Source organism: Mobula birostris, chromosome 25 (genome assembly GCF_030028105.1).
Source record: "Mobula birostris isolate sMobBir1 chromosome 25, sMobBir1.hap1, whole genome shotgun sequence".
Taxonomy (NCBI): Eukaryota; Metazoa; Chordata; class Chondrichthyes; order Myliobatiformes; family Myliobatidae; genus Mobula; species Mobula birostris.
In genome coordinates this window covers 46,384,428-46,402,379 of record NC_092394.1, presented here as the reverse complement: position 1 = coordinate 46,402,379, position 17,952 = coordinate 46,384,428, and the positions used below count along the sequence as shown (strand labels likewise).

Below are 17,952 nucleotides of genomic sequence, written 5' to 3'. Positions count from 1 at the left end.
CTGCAGCGTGTTTACACTTTTGCAAGGACACTGCCAACTTCTGAGTTCCTACACAGAGACAGAAGGGAGGAGCTACTTGATGGACAGCTGGTGTTCAGCACAACAGTATTTAAAGCAGCGTAGTTGCTTGTTTCACAGGACATGCAGATGCACAAGGGTGTGGTTAAGTTACCACTATCCTGTTCAGATGCCCACGACTGTGGGACTGAGGATCGATTATGAGGTATCGATCTGTGATTATTAGTGTGTGAAAGAGTGACCTTGTGGAGTCTACCAGTGTGTCCAACCCTCGCCTGGGTTGGTAGATTATCACTCGAAGACGGTGCTCTTAAACTGATCAAGTTTGGCTAACTTGGAAGTTTCAGAGGACAACGGGAAGATCGACGGCATCAGCTCACCTGAAGAACAACAACACCTCTCTCTATCACTACTCAACTCAATACCACAAACTGAACTGAACTTTACTCATCATTGTAAGACTGTATCCATTTACCCCTAGGCTTGAAGGAGCTTGGTTTCTATATTTCCACACTTATATATATAATCATTGCTAACCTGTTTGATACATCTGATTTTATACTACTGTATTGCGTAGTTACTAATAAGTACCACTATTTAATAGCAGTACCAGACTCCAAAGTGTTCTCCATTTCTGCCGGTTCTTTAACCCGTCACGGGATACGTGACAGTAATAGGATCCCTTCCTGACCAATCACCCTTGTATCTAAGGTCAGGAAATTCATTACAATCTGTAATAAGAGGAAACTTTCCCAATAACCCAGGGTAAGGAAGATACTTGCGTGTAAAGCTGTAACGCACGTGCATTTGTACTTCCTTCTCTATTGCATGGTTTAACTGCAGCGTTTTCCTTCTACAATACAAGTGGTGGAAATTTCAATTTAAAAAGTTGTTGTTTGCTGATAATACATCCTAATATGGTATTCCAACAGATCAACTGCTCTGGTTCCAAGCAAACACATACAAAATGCTGGAGAAACTCAGCAGGTCAGGCAGCATCTATAGAAAGGAATAAACAATTGACACTTTGGACAGAAACCCTTCTTCAGGACTGGACAGGAAAGGGGAAGAAGTCAGAATTCAGGAAGGTGGAAGGGGTACAAGCTAGAAGGTGACAGGTGAGGGGGGAGGTGAAGGGGGGGAGGTGAAGGGGGGAGGTGAAGGGGGGGGAGGTGAAGGGGGGGAGGTGAAGGGGGGGAGGTGAAGGGGGGGAGGTGAAGGGGGGGAGGTGAAGGGGGGGAGGTGAAGGGGGGAGGTGAAGGGGGGAGGTGAAGGGGGGGGGTTGTGAAGTGCTGCTTATAAAGCTTGTGTGTTTCTGGAGATACAAACTCATCTACGATGCCCAAAGGATCACACAGACAGGTTCTCCATAATCACTGCTTACCCATTTTTCTTTGGGAGAAAAGCTTCCATTTCAAAGAAGATGTTTTGCCTTTCCTTCATCAACTCCTTGATGAATTCAATGTCTCTTGTATGCTCTTCATTCTCCAACGGTTCACATCTGTGAGAAGAGATCTTACATCAGATTGACCGATCCCACTGCAGTGTGAGAGAGACACTAAGGATTAGCACACTCTTCACAGTCCCACTGCAATGTGAGAGAGACACTAAGGATTAACACACTCTTCACAGTCCCACTGCAGTGTGAGAGAGACACTAAGGATTAGCACACTCTTCACTAGGGGTCCCCAACCTTTTTTGCACCACGGACTGGTTTAATATTGACAGTATTCTTGCGGACCGGCCGACAGGGGGGGGCGCGGTGTTCAAGTTCAACAGTGCGTGACAGGGAATGAGGAAAGGTGCAGCTGACTCATATCGTTTCATATCCCCAAATCCTCGCAGCCCGGTAGCAAATGCTTTGCGGCCCAGTGGTTGGGGACCACTGCTCTTCACAATCCCACTGCAGTGTGAGAGAATTACTGAGGATTAACACACTCTGCCCAATCCCACTGCAGTGTGTGAGAGCCACTAAGGCTTGACACACTCTTCATAATCCCACTGCAGCATTAGAGAGCCACTAGAAACTCTTAGCTCAGTCAGCTGCCCCGTCACCTCTCAGTTAGAAGATCCAAGATCATGATCCAGTGCAGCTCTTCTGACTGAGGTGTTGTCTGTTGGCTGAGAAGTTGAGAGGGTAGATTGAGAGTATGTACAAGATTATAAGGCACTGTGGACAGCACTTATCCCTTGACAAACATTGTCATCTCTTTTCTCCACTCTATGTTTACGATTCACCAGTATTTAATTATGAATAATAGAATACCTAAAAAGTGAAATGCTATAAGAGTTTCCACTTAACTTTGTTTCCTTTCTTTCTCCTGGAAGAGGACAGCAACGTTATTTGAAACAAAAAAGGGAGCAGGGACACTTGAGAATTTAGCTAAGCAGACCCATCTACTGAAAACATTATTTACCGTCCAAGATTATTGGAGAGCGCCTTGTATTTCTTCTTCTGGCGTTCAATGGAACTGAGGCATGAATTCTGAAGTTTGATGACCTCTTCTAACTGCTGCTTGTAGAGCCTGTGTGTTTCCTGAGGTGCAGAAGCAGGGAAAATGAAAATATCCTTGTAAACTTACCGGCTGCAAACCCTTCGCACCATTGATTTTGCTTGACAACTTAACTGCAGCCCACAGATTAACAATTGGTACAGCAAAATGGAAAAGGCAAGTTTTCTTTTGGATTTATAAATTTCCATTTCCCTACGCTCATCTCATACACAGTTTCTTTCACCTCATCTTCAAGTATCCTGATGTCCTAATGTTCTCATGTTTCCTACCAATCCCTCCTCTCGCTTGAAAATATCAATGGCATCACTTTGTACTAAGCTGGACTAACATCATCTTATGCAGGCTCCTGTGCATAGCCTTTAGGTAATCTGCTCCAACTTGGGTGAGATATAAAAGCAAGCGTACATTGGTTGGAAAAAGATTTGGGATCCCTCAGCTTTAACTTGGTACACACGCAATATACTTCACTCGTAGAATACAGGCAAGAAAAATATTAAACAAAAATCATAAAATCATATTTTCCATCAGGGAGAATAATTTTATCTAAAGCATGCTTTCTTTTCATTGTGGTGTTGAAATAAAGAGGAAGAAAAATAGAAGGAATAAAATTTTTCACAACCTGGGAGTTTAACCTGTATAAGATCCATCCTTATACTCAATATAATCTGGAATAAACTCATGTTTGTTGTCTTCTAAGGATCAAGCTATACTCTATATTTAGCTGATACCTGGCTTCCCACTTCAGCCACCAACGCTCCGCTGTCACCTCAGTGTTTACAGATACAAAACGTTAGCAGCCACTCAGTCGCGAGCTCAACCTCTTGTCGACCGTTTTTCTGCTATCTACCTTCTCTGTTTCCTACTTTGTCTGCAAAATATTTGTGTCGTTAGAAAATAAATCAAGTAGACAGCAGCAAACATTTCCCACTTCAGACCTGAAGCTTTAAGTACCCTTGGACAGAGTAAGGAAGCATCATAAAGCTCCCGTGGTTTGCTCCGAGGTCCTGCTGCAGAAGGATGGTCGTAATTACACAAGTCTGATACTTTGCATTTCACATGAAAGCCTCCTTGTGACCTGAATGAGAAGACTCACAGTCATAGGGGTCTATGGCTTCAAGACACCTTCCAGGACATGAGCATACGATTAAGTCTGATACTTTAGTGCAGTATTAAAACGGACTTACACTAAAAGAGGTACACCTTCTAGCCTTGTGATTTGTTCCACCAAAGCTCTTTTTGTGCCATGACCAAAATTCCTCTTCAATGAAAGTCAGCACCTTCAATGAAGTTCTCAATAAGTAATGTATCAGTCTTTACTGATGCCCAAGATGCCTTGAGTATATTCTTCAAAATATATTGCCAACTGCAATATGAATGCAAGCAGGTTCATCCTGGAGACTACTATCAACAAAGTTGCCTTTCACAAAATGCTGGAAGAACTCAGCAGGTCGGGCAGCATCTATGGAGGGGAATAAACAGTCATTGTTTCAGGCCGAGACCCTTTATCAGGACTGGAAAGGAAGAGTGTAGAAGCCATAATCCAGTATTTTATTATCGAAGTGTGGTTGTAACTCACCTCATTCCCAGACAGTCAAATAGAGGCAAAATCATTTAATGTCTCTCAGGAAAATATACAATGCAGGAAGGAATGAGGAAGACATGTGGGGCAACCAGAATAACAGATTTAGAGTCATGGAACACTACAGCACAGAAACAGGCCCTTCAGCCCATCTAGTCCATGCTGAACTATACATTGGTCTAGTCTCATCATCCTGCACACAGACCATAGCCTTCCACACTCTTCCCATTCACGTACATATGCCAACTGCTTTTAAATGCTGCATCCATTGGCAACTCATTCTACCTTCCCACTACCCTCTGAGTGAAGAAGTTCCCTCTCAGGTTCCCCTTAAATATTTTACCTTTCTCCCTTCAACTATGACCTCTAGTGTTAATCTCACCCAACCTCAATGAAAAAAAACCTGCTTCCATTTATACTGTCTATACCCCTCATGAATTTGTATACCTCTTTCAAATCTCCCCTCATTCTCCTACGCTCCAGGGAACAAAGTCCTAATCTATTCAACCCTTCCCCATAACTCGGGTCATTTACAGCAGCAGATGCGTAAAAAGGGTCCAAAGGATCATTGGGACCCGAGTCCCCCCAACCACAATCTCTTCCGGCTGCTACCATCCGGGAAACGGTACCGCAGCATAAAAGCCAGGACCAACAGGCTCCGGGACAGCTTCTTCCACCAGGCCATCAGACTGATTAATTCACACTGACACAATTGCATTTCTAAGCAATATTGACTATCCTGTTGTACATCTTACTGTACATATTATTTATTACAAATTACTATAATTTGCACATTGCACATTCACACGGAGACGTAACGTAAAGATTTTTACTGCTCACGTATGTGAATAAAGTCAATCCAATTCAATTAAATATAATTGATATCCTTCCTGCAAGTAGGTGACCAGAACACATACAACACACAAAATTTGGCCTCACCAATGTGTTATACAACTTCAACATAACATCCTGACTCCTGTATTCAATACTGTGATTTATGAAGGCCAAAACATCAGAAGTTCTCTTAATGACCCTATCTACCCATGACACCGCTTTCAAGAAATTATAAATCTATATTCCCAGATCCCTTTGTTCTAACTCATTCTTCAGTGTCTACTGTTCACTGTATAGATCCTACCCTTGTTTGTCCTCCGAAAATGCAACACCTCACACCTATCTGCCATTTCTCAGCCCACTTTTCCAGCCGATCTGGATTCGCTGCAAACTTTGATATCCTTCCGTGCTTTCCACTATGCTCTCAATCTTGGGGTCATCTGCAAACTTGCTGGTCCAATGTACCATATTATCATCCAGATTGTTGATACAGATGACTAACAACAGCCAGTCCAGCGCTGATCCCTACAGCACATCACTTGCCACAGACCGCGTCAGAGACGCAACCATCTACTACCACTCTCTGGCTTGTCCCACTAAGTTAGCGTATATAGCTTCATCCCGAATGCCAAGCAACTAAACCTCCTGAACCAGCTTCCCATGCAGAACTTTGTCAAGGGCCTTTGTTATAGACCACGTCCATGGCCTTTCCTCCACTGACTTTCCCGGTAAACTTACTGAAAAACCTTTTGGTTGGACATGACCTACTAGACACAAAGCCATGTTGACTATGTGGCAAATGGAATATGTTTGTTTGTTTGTTTATTTAATTTAGAGAGACAGTGTGGAACAGGCTCGTCTGACCCTTTGAGCCATGCCACCGAGCAACCCACCTATGTAACTCTAATCTAATCACGGGACAATTTACAACGACAATTAACCTACTAACCGGTACGTGTTTGGACTGGGGGTGAAAACCCACAGATTCCACGTGTAGGATGTGCAAACTCCTTACAGAAGGACCAGGATTAAGTTCCAACCTCCAATGCCTTCAAGTTGTAATAATGTTATGCTAACTGCTACATGACCAATTATGAATTCATAGAACATAGAAAACCTACAGCACAATACAGGCCCTTCGGCCCATAAAGCTGTGCTGAACATTTCCTTACCTTAGAAATTACCTAGGGTTACCCATAGAATCAGAATCAGAATCCTTTATTATCGCCAAGTATGTGGATATATACAGGGAATTTGATGCCGATTTCCCTGAGCTCTCGCTGTACAGAATTAAAAAGCAAACAAAACAATAGCGCAAGTGATCGTGAACTATATACAATGAGGCATACCTGTGTATGTACAGGTGGACTTGGTTTATAATAGACTAAAATTCAAGTGTTCATAAGACTGATGGCGTACGGAAAGAAACTGTTCTTGTACCTATTTGTCCTGGCATACAGTGATCTAAAGCGCCTACCAGAAGGAAGGAGTTGGAATAGGTGATGTCCAGGGTGTGATGGGGTCTACAATGATGCTGCTTGCTCGTTTCCTGACTCTAGATGCATATAAGTCCTGGATTGAGGGCAGCTTCACACCAATAATCCTTTCTGCAGCCCTGACGGTTCTTTGGAGTCTATTCTTGTCTGGTTTGGTAGCTGATCCAAACCAGACAGTGATGGACGAACAGAGAACAGACTGGATTATTCCTGAATAGAATTGAATCAACAGCTCCTGAGGTAGGTTGTACTTCCTGAGTTGACATAGGAAATACAACCTATGCCGAGCCTTTTTGATAAGACTGTCCGCGTTGGGTGTCCACTTCAGGTCCTGGGAGATTGTGACACCCAGAAACCTAAAGGTCTCCACAGCAGACACAATAGTGTTGAGTATAGTGAGTGGGGGGAGTATTGGGGGGCTCCTCCTGAAGTCCACTGTCATCTCCACAGTCTTGAGCGTATTTAGTTCCAGATTGTTCTGACCACACCAGAGGGCCAGCCGTTCCACCACCCGTCTGTATGCAGACTCATCACCGTCTCGGATAAGGCCAATGACTGTTGTGTTGTCTGCAAACTTCAGGAGTTTAACAGACGGACCCTGTGAGGTGCAGTCATTAGTGTAAAGGGAGAAGAGCAGTGGGGAGAGTACACATTCCTGGGGGGCACCGGTACTGATTGTCCGGGTGCTAGAAATGATGCTCCCCAGCCTCACTTGCTGCACCCTGTCAGTCAGGAAGCTTGTGATCCACTGACAGATGGCGAGGGAGACAGTGAGCTGGGTGAGTTTGGAGTGGAGGATTTCTGGGACGATGGTGTTGAAAGCCGAGCTGAAGTCAACAAACAGGGCCCTCGCAGAAGTTCCTGGGTTGTCCAGGTGCTGTAGTATATAATGCAGTCCCATGTTGACTGCATCATCCACTGACCTATTTGCCCGATAAGCAAACTGCAGGGGGTTCAGCTTTGACTTGTTGGTCCATCTCCTGACCGTCCTGACACCAGGCTTAACCGCTCTTAGTTTCTGCCTGTATGTCGGGAGAAGGTGAACCAGGCAGTGGTCGGAGAGTCCCAAGGCTGCCCGTCTAACAGAGCGATATGCATCCCTTATTGTCGTGTACCAGTGGTCTAGTACGTTAGTGTCCCTGGTGGGACACTTAATATATTGTCTAAATTTTGACAATTCGTGGCCAAGGTTTGCTCTGTTAAAATCACCACGAACAATGAGCAAGGAGTCTGGAATAGCCCTCTATTTTTCTGAGCTCCATGCACCCGCCCAGGAGTCTCTTAAAGACCCTATCGTATCCACCTCCACCACAGTCGCCGGCAGCCCATTCCACGCACTCACCACTCTCTGCGTAAAAAACTTACCCCTGACATCTCCTCTGTACCTACTGCCAAGCACCTTAAAACTGTGCCCTCTCGTGCTAGCCATTTCAGCCCTGGGAAAAAGCCTCTGGCTATCCACGCGATCAATGTCTCTCATCACCTATCAGGTCACCTCGCATCCTCCGTCGCTCCAAGGAGAAAAGGCCGAGTTCACTCAACCCACATTCCCACATAATGGCCATTGATTTGAATAAACTGTCACGGCAGTAGAAGTAGAAAAGTAAGCTCTTTTTGCCCCTGACAATTAGTACCACCAGAAGACCTGGATTGTTAAATTAAACAAAATTTAATCTGCTTGATCTACGTAATCAATGCACTTGAAATGTACAGTATTCATATACTGTGGATCCCGGTTAATTGGGCCACCAGTTAATTGGGGTAGCTGCGTATTTGATGCAACTCTTTAAGAAGAAAAACTAAATCCAGAAAATAGTCAGGATTCCCTCTGTTTATTTGGGACACTATGCTGTTTAATTGGGGCAGGAGACTGTTGCCGAACGGTTTCTAACTAGCATCAGTTGCGTGATCATTAGTCACTTTACCATACTCTGAGTGATCAGTTTTAAAATAGCATCAGTTGTGTGTGCGTTTGTATTCAAAAAGCAGTGATTTTTGTCACTGATAGTTGGCAAGAAATAAACAGTAAGACAACTCAGAACTGTTTTGCTCACTGCGGTTCCAAGCATTCAGGCTTGGCGATGCTAGAAATGGTTGGGAGTAAAAATTAAATGATCCCACTACTTCAACAAGATACGAATTACAAAGAATTTAAATGCATTGACAATGTGACAATGTGACAATGAAAACGCAGATTTGGAGGGTGTAAGTGTCTAAAACATTGTATGAAGGCAGTCCATTATCTGCACTAGGTATCTGCGTTGATTTTGTTCATGTAGAGTCAATTAAAAGAACACGGCAGATGAATTCCTCTGTCAATAACTATTAGGAACTAATACACAGCTTTATAGTACTGTAGAGGTATTGGTAGTGTTCTAAATTGTTCTGTATTTCATTTGAATACATAAATTGTTACTCAATTAAACGACAGTTTGTCTGTTTTATATTTTTTTAACTATTTCTATGACTCTTTGGCTAATTGGGACAGCCACTGAATCTGGGCCAAAATGTACCCTATGTGTCCCAATTAACCAGAATACACTGTATATAAATGGCACTTTGGGTAATTAAGATTACAAATAAATTTATGTTGATACTTAATAAAATAAACTATCCATCTTTTCTCCTTTACAGGTTTTTACTCAACTTTTCCGACAATTTTGTTATTAACATACTGTAAATCATACGTGCTAAATATCAAAGGTATATATTAAGCACTGACATAGTCAATCACTTCAGTCACACTCCCAGCCCGTCTATAGCTCAGCCAGAAATAAATCACTGCACAAAGAAAGGAAAATATAAAGATTTAAAAGTATATTAAGATGGTTGCAAACAGCTCTCATTCAAAGGATGCAATTTAACAGTAATGTTGGTTATTGCTAGTTATGCTGAATTAACGTCCTTTTTATAACTGAATTGGACAGATAAGATATATTGTGGAGAGGAAGTATTTGAGAAGCTGTTCTAAAACTGGACTTTATAAACTCTGGCCTTTGGATAACCCGGCCTCATCAGGAGCAGAGAGCTAGACAGATGGCATCGTGGCCAATCAGAAGGAAGGGACTCAAGAAATTCACCAATAGGAGACAGGCAGAGGGTGGGGTCTATGTCAGTGACCCTTGAATCTCAAGTCGAGGTCTACGGCCCTGGAAGGAGACGGATCGTCCTCACCTGCAACATCTGGTAATCCTTGTCCAGGAGTTCCCATTCCTCCCAACACTCCTGGAAAGCCATCCTGCTCCCGCCGGATCCCCCTCCCGGACTTGGATCCGGGTGCGTCTTCTCTACAAGTAGCGCTACATCAAAACAAAATAGGCCGCACGCTTCCGGGTAAGGATGCTGTGACCAATCACTGTCGTAGTGCCCGCCCTCTTTTCCTCTGCCCAATGGAATCGCAAAGAGAACAATCGCCGCCGAATGCACGTGCAGGCCTTTGGCCAATGGGCTGCAAGAGCGGTGTGTCAGTGTCAGGGGCGGGACTTCGCTGGGTTCGGGGCCGCAAGTCCGGACATCACAATGGTTAAGATTACTGCTCTTCCCCAGACCTCCGCAGAGGCTGCGGTTTGTGGTTACATCGGATGTAATTTGCCTAACACCGGGGTGTTTCAAAAGGATTGGCAGATAAATAAGTATTTTTTACAGGAATTTAAAAAAATGTTGAAAATATTCAACAGGTCAGACAAAAGAGAAACTGATTACGTTGCCTGACACTTCTACATCTGTAAGCTGACATGCTGGGTGTTTACAGCATTTTCAGTTTCTTAAATTGAATTTTTTTAAAAAATATAGGGTTGTAGGGAACCCAAGAAATTTGGACACAGCAAATTGTGCTATAATACTGTAATATGTACAGTAGTGCGCAGCAGCGTACAACCCCTGTGGATCTTCACTGACCACAAAACTCCACTGCACCAGCCACATAAGCACCGCAGCTGGAGGCCTGGTATCCCAAGCTCTCAGTTCAAGGGGCCATCTGTGGCTGAATGCCCTGGCACATTGAATTGCCCCGGTCCACGTGCTAAAGAGCACACGATTGCTTGGTGCAGCCACAGAGGCTGTAAATGGAAAGGTCACTGTCTTAAGGGTCTCCCTCCGTTGAACATTGAGGGGCGAGAAAACTTTGTACTATTTGCTTCAGGAAGATTGATATAAAGTAAATGGAATGTCTTTTGCTGGGAATATTTTTAAAGTTTGTATAGATAGTTTATATTATACAGGCATCCGTTAGTCTCATGAGACCATGGATTTGTGCCTTGGAAGGTTTCCAGGGCGCAGGCCTGAACAGGGTTGTGTGGAAGACCGGCAGTTGCCCATGCTGCAAGTCTCCCCTCTCCACGCCACCGATGTTGACAATGGGAAGAGCATTAGGACCCATACAGCTTGGCACCAGTGTCGTCGTAGAGCAATGTGTGGTTAAGTGCCTTGCTCAAGGACACACACACTGCCTCAGCCAAGGCTCGAACTAGTGACCTTCAAATCACTAGACGAATGCCTTAACCACTTGGCCACACGCCAAGTGTAAAATTTTTATAGATAGTAAAATTTTTGAAATTAAATTTAGTCCTTTGATATCCTCCTGCCTTCCACCAGTCAACCATATGGACAAGTGAAGAGCATTGTATCCCTGTGATGGAATACTTTCCACTTGTCTAGGTGAGTGTTAGACCATCAACACACAGAAGTGTAACACCATAAGGGACGAAGCAACCCACTGTACTGGTTTGCCATATGCCACCGAAAGCAACCATCAGCCCTCCACCCTTACCTTTCTCTTCACCCCCTCCCATCCTACCCCACCCCCTGCCATTCTGTAATGGCTGCTAAGTCCTTTTGATAAAAACACCACAGTTGTTTATCTGGACGAGAACACCTGGGGCTACATCGCTGAATGTGGCAGCCTGTGGTCTGGTATTGGGTGATGGGTAAACCCTATCATTGGTCTTAGAAGGAAGAAGAAACATATGAGAACTGCATGATAAGGCACAACCTTCCCTATTTGTCTTTCCGCGTTTCAGCTCCCTCACTGCTCATAAATTAATCCTGAGACTCAAGTTCAGAGAGGTGGGCTGATCCCCCTGTGTTAGAGTTGCACTTTCAGATAAGATATTGTATTCAAATCAATATGGAAGCATTAAAGAAAGAATTCCCAGTGGCCAAACATTTTAACTCAGATTCCCATTCCCATTCCAACGCTCCTCTTGTGCCAAGATGAGGCCACCCTCAGGGTGTAGGAGCAACACCTGGGTACCCTCCACCCTGATGGTATGAATATCAAAATCTCCTTCCAGTGAACATGTTCCACCCCTCCCTTCCTCTATTTCCCACTCTGACCTTTTACCTCTTCTCACCTCCTTATTACCCCCCGGGTTCCCTCCTTCTTCCTCTTCTCCTATTGTCCACTCTCCTCTCATATCAGGTTCCTCCTTCCCACCTTGCTCTTGACCTTTCCCACCCACCCCGTTACACCTATGATCTATCAGCCAGCCTCTTTCCTCTCACCCGACCTTTTTATTCTGGCATCCTCCCCCTCCTAATGAAGGGTCTTGGCTCGAGAATGTCGGGTGTTTACTCTTTCCCGTAACTGCTGCCTGACCTGCTGAATCCCTTGCGTTGCTTTGGGCGTTTACTCATGTTTGTGCAACGTTTCCACTAGCTATGGAACCAGGGTTACATCCAAGTAGCCTATCTCATTCGAGATTTGTAAACATATTCTGGCTGGGCTGTCTGGGGCTATTTTCTGTGTGTGCAAATGAATCAAGAAGCATAAAAGATCCTGAGGCATTGCTGAACGGAGGGGATTTGGACCAGTCTCTGTGGTTTGTCCCTATGCCAACACATATAAGACAGATGTTTAAGCACTTTGCACTCTATTATGTGGCTGCTGTGTTCCCTGCATTCAAAAGTGATTACACTCTAGCAAGTATATATTTGCAATAAAAAGAAAGTCATGAAGCTGTGAAAGAAGATGTCTATTACTGGTGTTCTTTTATATAAATGCATAGAAATGCATGCTTTAGATCCTGTTATTAAGTAGTGAGTAAATGGCTCTAATTTGTTTTAACCATTAATTTCAATGCACTTCTTGTCATTTTCCTAGTTTGCCTTATGAACAAACTAGAAATTAATGTGCAGCCTCATAACTTTCTGCATAAATGAGGTCCTCCAACCCTGCATTCTAGCTCACTTGACATTTGGATTGGCATCTTGTCTCTCAACTTCTGGAAATAATTTGATCCTTCTGTAGCCAATCATCCTTTAATCTGTTAAAACATGTATTATATCTATCCAATTGGGTGTACTGTACTGAACTGAAAAGATGTTTTCAATAATTGAATTACTGTTTTTTTTGTATCAGTAGCATCCTACTGAACTTCACTGAGCCTTTTCTAAAGCAATTAGTATCCTGTGAACCCCAAAACTGAAAGATTACAGCAACAGGCATTATTAGGAAGTGACCTAATCACACCACTCATAAATTCTTGAATATTAATTTTTATATTACTTTACGAGCCTCCAGCTAGTACAGACACCATTTGTGCAAAGTCAGAGAGTGATTCATCTTGTCAAAGGGCATGGCTTTAAGATAGTTAATGAGTTAAAGGGTAGAGATTAATTATTCACCATGCAAAAGGACTCAATCACAGATCGGTACAACACAAGAAGAGGCTATTCAGTCCATTGCATCTGCATCAGACAATCCAAACTATCCCACATATTGGACTTCAGTTTCAATTTTCCCTCCAAGTCTTGATCCAATTTCTTTCCAAGGACTGCTGATCAATTTGAATTCAAACCACTTGTATGCAAATTATTTTCCTTATTTTAGTTCAAATTCTTTTGTGAATCACTACAAAACTATGCCTTCTCCAATCATTAGAAGGAGATTCTATCTCTAAACCCTGTAACGTTTTGATAACTTTGTCAAAGTTCTTCATGCTAAGGAAAAACGTTCCAGCTTTTCCAGCCTATCCACATAACTAATTTCTTTTGGTTGGAATAATTTCAGTAAATTTCTTCTGTATCCTGTTCAAACTCTATACTTCTCTAGTCTTTCTGTAGTTCTCTGGATGGGGCACATACAACTGGCCACAATATTCCACCAGAGCCATCTTCGTGTCCTGTATAGGTTTAGTAGAAAATCTTGACTTGGGAGGTCTTTGCCTCCATTTATAAAACCCAGGATTCCATGTGCTTCATTAAGGTAAGGATGCAACAGACAGATATAGGTAGGTTAGGGGAATGGGCCAAGATCCAAAACTGAGATATAATAAGGGAAATATGAAATATCCATCTTGGTTGGAAAAGTGAAAAGGCTACTATTAAAAAGGGTGAGAGACTGAGAGCTTTGAAATAGAGAGAAATCTGGTATCCTAGTGCATGATTCATACTAAGCAAACAAAATATTATCATTTATTGAAAGGCTGTTTTAAATCAAAAGTGTAGTTGTTATGCATCAGTTGTAAAGGGATTTAACAAGACAAATCTTAGTACTCTGTATAGTGATGGTCTTCTTAAGGAAGGGTTTTAATTCGTTGGAAGCAGCTTTGAGAATGTTAACTGGACTGATTTTTGCAATTGGTGATTCATTTTATGAGGAATGTTGGAGCAACTAGGGTTGAATCCAATGGAATTTAAAAAATGTAAAGTGATGTATATGAAACACTTAAGATCCCAAGGGGTCTTGACAAGGCAGGTGCAGAGAGGATGTTTCCTATCGTGGGAAAATCTAGAAATGACAGTCACTGTTTAAAAATAACGGGTCACCCATTTATGGAAGAGATGAGGAATATTTTGTTTTTTCACGGATGGGTTTGAGTTCATGGAACTTCCTCCAGTGGCAGCAGAATCTTTGGATGGTCTTTAAGGCAGAAGTGGACAGATGCTTGGTTAACAAAGGGGTGAAAGGCTACTGTGGGTAGCTGAGAATGTGAAGTTGAGATTAGGCATGGTCCAGTTAAACGATGGAGCAGGGTCAACGGGCAGAGAGGCCTAATCCTGGTCCTAATTTGTACGTTCATATTAACTGGTGACATAATAGCACAGCTAGCAGAGCTGCTGTCTCACAGCACCACTGTCTCAGTTTCAATCCCAGACTGTACTCTCTGTGTGGAGTTTGCACAATATTCCTGTGACCACATGGGTTTCTTTGGATGCTCCGATTTCCTCCCACAGACTAAAGATGTGCAGATTGGTAGGTTAATTAACTGTTTTAATGGTGTAAGTTGGTGGGATGTGGTTAATAGAACCGTAGAGCTAGAGTAATTGGGTGTTTGATGGTTGGCGTGGACTCAATGGTCGGAAGCAAGTGGGTCCATTGTGTTTATGTCGCTATAACTCAAAGAAATTAAATAATCTTTATATTAAAATAATTAGAACATTAAACCAAAATAAGCTAATAAAAATATAACTTTTTAAATTTATCTTTCTTCCTTGTCATCTTATATTCTCCAGCCAAATGCGTGGGAACTGTGGTTGCTGTGCTGGGACTCATGAGAATAGAATAGAATTTATTTCTTTCATGCTTCACATGCATGAGAAGTAAATATCTTTACATTACATCTCCATCTAAATGTGCAATGTGCAATCGTAGTAATTTATAATAAATGAAACAGTCAATGTAACATAGAGTACACTCAAATCAGTGTGAGTTCATCAGTCTGATGGCCCAGTGGAAGAAGCTGTCCCAAGCAACACTCACAACACACTGGAGGAACTCAGCAGGTCCGGCAGCATCCGTGGAAAAGATCGGTCGACGTTTCGGGCCGGAACCCTTCGTCAGGACTGTAGAGGGGAGGGGGCAGAGGCCCTATAAAGAAGGTGGGAGGAAGGTGGGAAGGAGAAGGCTGGTAGGTTCCAGGTGAAAAACCAGTAAGGGGAAAGATAAAGGGGTGGGGGAGGGGAAGCAGGGAGGTGATAGGCAGGAAAGGTGAAGAAAGAATAGGGGAAAACACAATGGGTAGTAGAAGGAGGCAGAACCAAGAGGGAGGTGGTAGGCAGCTGGGGGAGGGGGCAGAGTGACATAGGGATAGGGGGAGGGAATTACCAGAAGTTGGAGAATTCAATGTTCATACCAAGGGGCTGGAGACTACCTAGACGGTATATGAGATGTTGCTCCTCCAACCTGAGTTTAGCCTCATCATGGTAGTAGAGGAGGCCATGTATGGACATATCTGAATGGGAGTGGGAAGCAGAGTTGAAGTGGGTGGCAACCGGGAGATCCTGTCTGTTTTGGCGGACGGAGCGGAGGAAGATGTTAACTGTCCTGTGCTATCACCAGTGGGATCATCAGTTGATCTGCCACCTGTCTTCAGGAGTTTCAGCCTGCTTATGATCAAGACTCCCTCGAGGTGGTGGGCCAGCACTGGTGAGCTTAAAAACTTGGCATCTGCCTCCATCAGAGTTGTTGGTCACTTCCATCCAACAGATAGTCTGCTCTTCAGGTGTCTATGCAACTACTGAAGGGTTTGCAAAAGATGTATACACTGTCTGACAATCTGCCCCTCTGGACATACTTGGTCCATACGGTACCGTTTCCTGGATGGTAGCAGCTGGAATAGATTGTGGTTGGGATGGCTTGGGTCCCCAGTGATCCTTCGGGCCCTTCTTACACACCTGCCGTTGTAAATGTCCTGAATCATGGGAAGTTAACAACTACAGATGCACTGGGCTGTCCACACCACTCTCTGCAGAGTCCTGTGATTAAGGGAGATACAGTTCCCATACCAGGCAGTGATGCAGCCAGTCAGGATGCTCTCAATTGTGCCCCTGTTGAAAGTTCTGAGGATCTGGGGGCTCATACCAAACTTCCTCGACTGTCTGAGGTGAAAGAGGTTGTGCCTTTTTGTACACTGCTGGTGTGTACAGACCACATGAGGCCCTTGGTGATGTGGATTCCGAGGAACTTGAAGCTGTTTACCCTCTCAACCCCAGACCCACCGATGTCAATAGGGGTTAGCCCGTCTCCATTCCTCCAGTAATTCACAACCAGCTCCTTTGTTTCTGCGACATTGAGGGAGAGGTTGTTTTCTTGACACCACTGTCAGAGAGATGACTTCTTTCCTGTAGGCCACCTGGTTATTGTTTGAGATAAGGCCAGTCCAGTGCAGTCAATCTGATAACGTGTCAGGGGTTGAAGTTCCTGCTCCATTGTTGGCTTAACTAGGGAGTACTGATGCATACCAGGATAATCACTGGCCAGGCATGGCAGTTCAGGACTTCAGTACATGTGTACTGAAACTTAAGAGCATTTAATTCTGAGAAGGTAAAGTAGTCAGAAAAAAACAAATGCATCTGATTTGACATTGTATGTCACATCCATGAAGACTAAGTCTCCCATGTCATCTGCAAATGTCAAATCTCATTACTTACTTACTGCCTGTTACGCCACTGGGTTTGGGGCAGCAATGAAGGTCCTCATCTCTGTCATTTCGAAGCATTCTTCATTGCTGTGTCTGTAACTATTTTTTGACCAGCCAGGGTTGTAAACCCAGCGCTGAACCTCTGAACCTGGAGGACCGGTGGACCACTCCAAGTCTGGCCTCTACCCTTTGACCTGTTTGGCATGGGTGACCCTACCAAGGGCCAAAGCATGAGAACACAAACAACAGGAATTTTGCAGATGCTGGAAATTCAAGCAACACACATCAAAGTTGCCGGTGAACGCAGCAGGCCAGGCAGCATCTCTAGGAAGAGGTACAGTCAACGTTTCAGGCCGAGACCCTTCGTCAGGACTAACTGAAGGAAGAGTGAGTAAGAGATTTGAAAGTTGGAGGGGGAGGGGGAGATCCAAAATGATAGGAGAAGACAGGAGGGGGAGGGATGGAGCCAAGAGCTGGACAGGTGATTGGCAAAAGGGATATGAGAAGATCATGGGACAGGAGGTCTGGGAAGAAAGCCGGGAGGGGGGAGAAAGAAGGTGTGTATAAAAATAAATAACAGATGGGGTACGAGGGGGAGTTGGGGCATTAGCGGAAGTTAGATAAGTCGATGTTCATGCCATCAGGTTGGAGGCTACCCAGACGGAATATAAGGTGTTGTTCCTCCAACCTGAGTGTGGCTTCATCTTGACAGTAGAGGAGGCCGTGGATAGACATGTCAGAATGGGAATGGGATGTGGAATTAAAATGTGTGGCCACTGGGAGATCCTGCTTTCTCTGGCAGACAGAGCGTAGGTGTTCAGCAAAGCGGTCTCCCAGTCTGCGATGGGTTTCGCCAATATATAGAAGGCCACATCGGGAGCACCGGACGCAGTATATCACCCCAGCCGACTCACAGGTGAAGTGTTGCCTCACCTGGAAGGACTGTCTGGGGCCCTGAATGGTGGTAAGGGAGGAAGTGTAAGGGCATGTGTAGCACTTGTTCCGCTTACTTGGATAAGTGCCAGGAGGGAGATCAGTGGGGAGGGATGGGGGGGACGAATGGACAAGGGAGTTGCATAGGGAGCGATCCCTGTGGAAAGCAAAGAGGGGGGAAGGGAAAGATGTGCTTAGTGGTGGGATCCCGTTGGAGA

General features: G+C 44.1%; 1 protein-coding gene across 3 annotated transcripts in view; it reads right to left on the bottom strand.

Annotated features, from left to right (window-relative positions):
* LOC140187481 (transmembrane protein 120A-like) overlaps positions 1-9,802 on the bottom strand; it is a 45,292-nt gene extending 35,490 nt beyond the window's left edge. For 2 of the 3 annotated variants that reach the window (XM_072242812.1, XM_072242813.1), the window contains exons 1-3: positions 9,615-9,802; positions 2,436-2,554; positions 1,403-1,519 (exon numbers count right to left, since the gene is read on the bottom strand). In XM_072242812.1, coding sequence (XP_072098913.1) covers positions 1,403-1,519; positions 2,436-2,554; positions 9,615-9,677 — 299 coding nt within the window. In that variant the 5' untranslated portion in view covers positions 9,678-9,802. The remainder of the gene's footprint in view (positions 1-1,402; positions 1,520-2,435; positions 2,555-9,614) is intronic. The other variant, XM_072242816.1, reaches the window with a different exon arrangement.
* Positions 9,803-17,952: the final 8,150 nt, after the last annotated feature.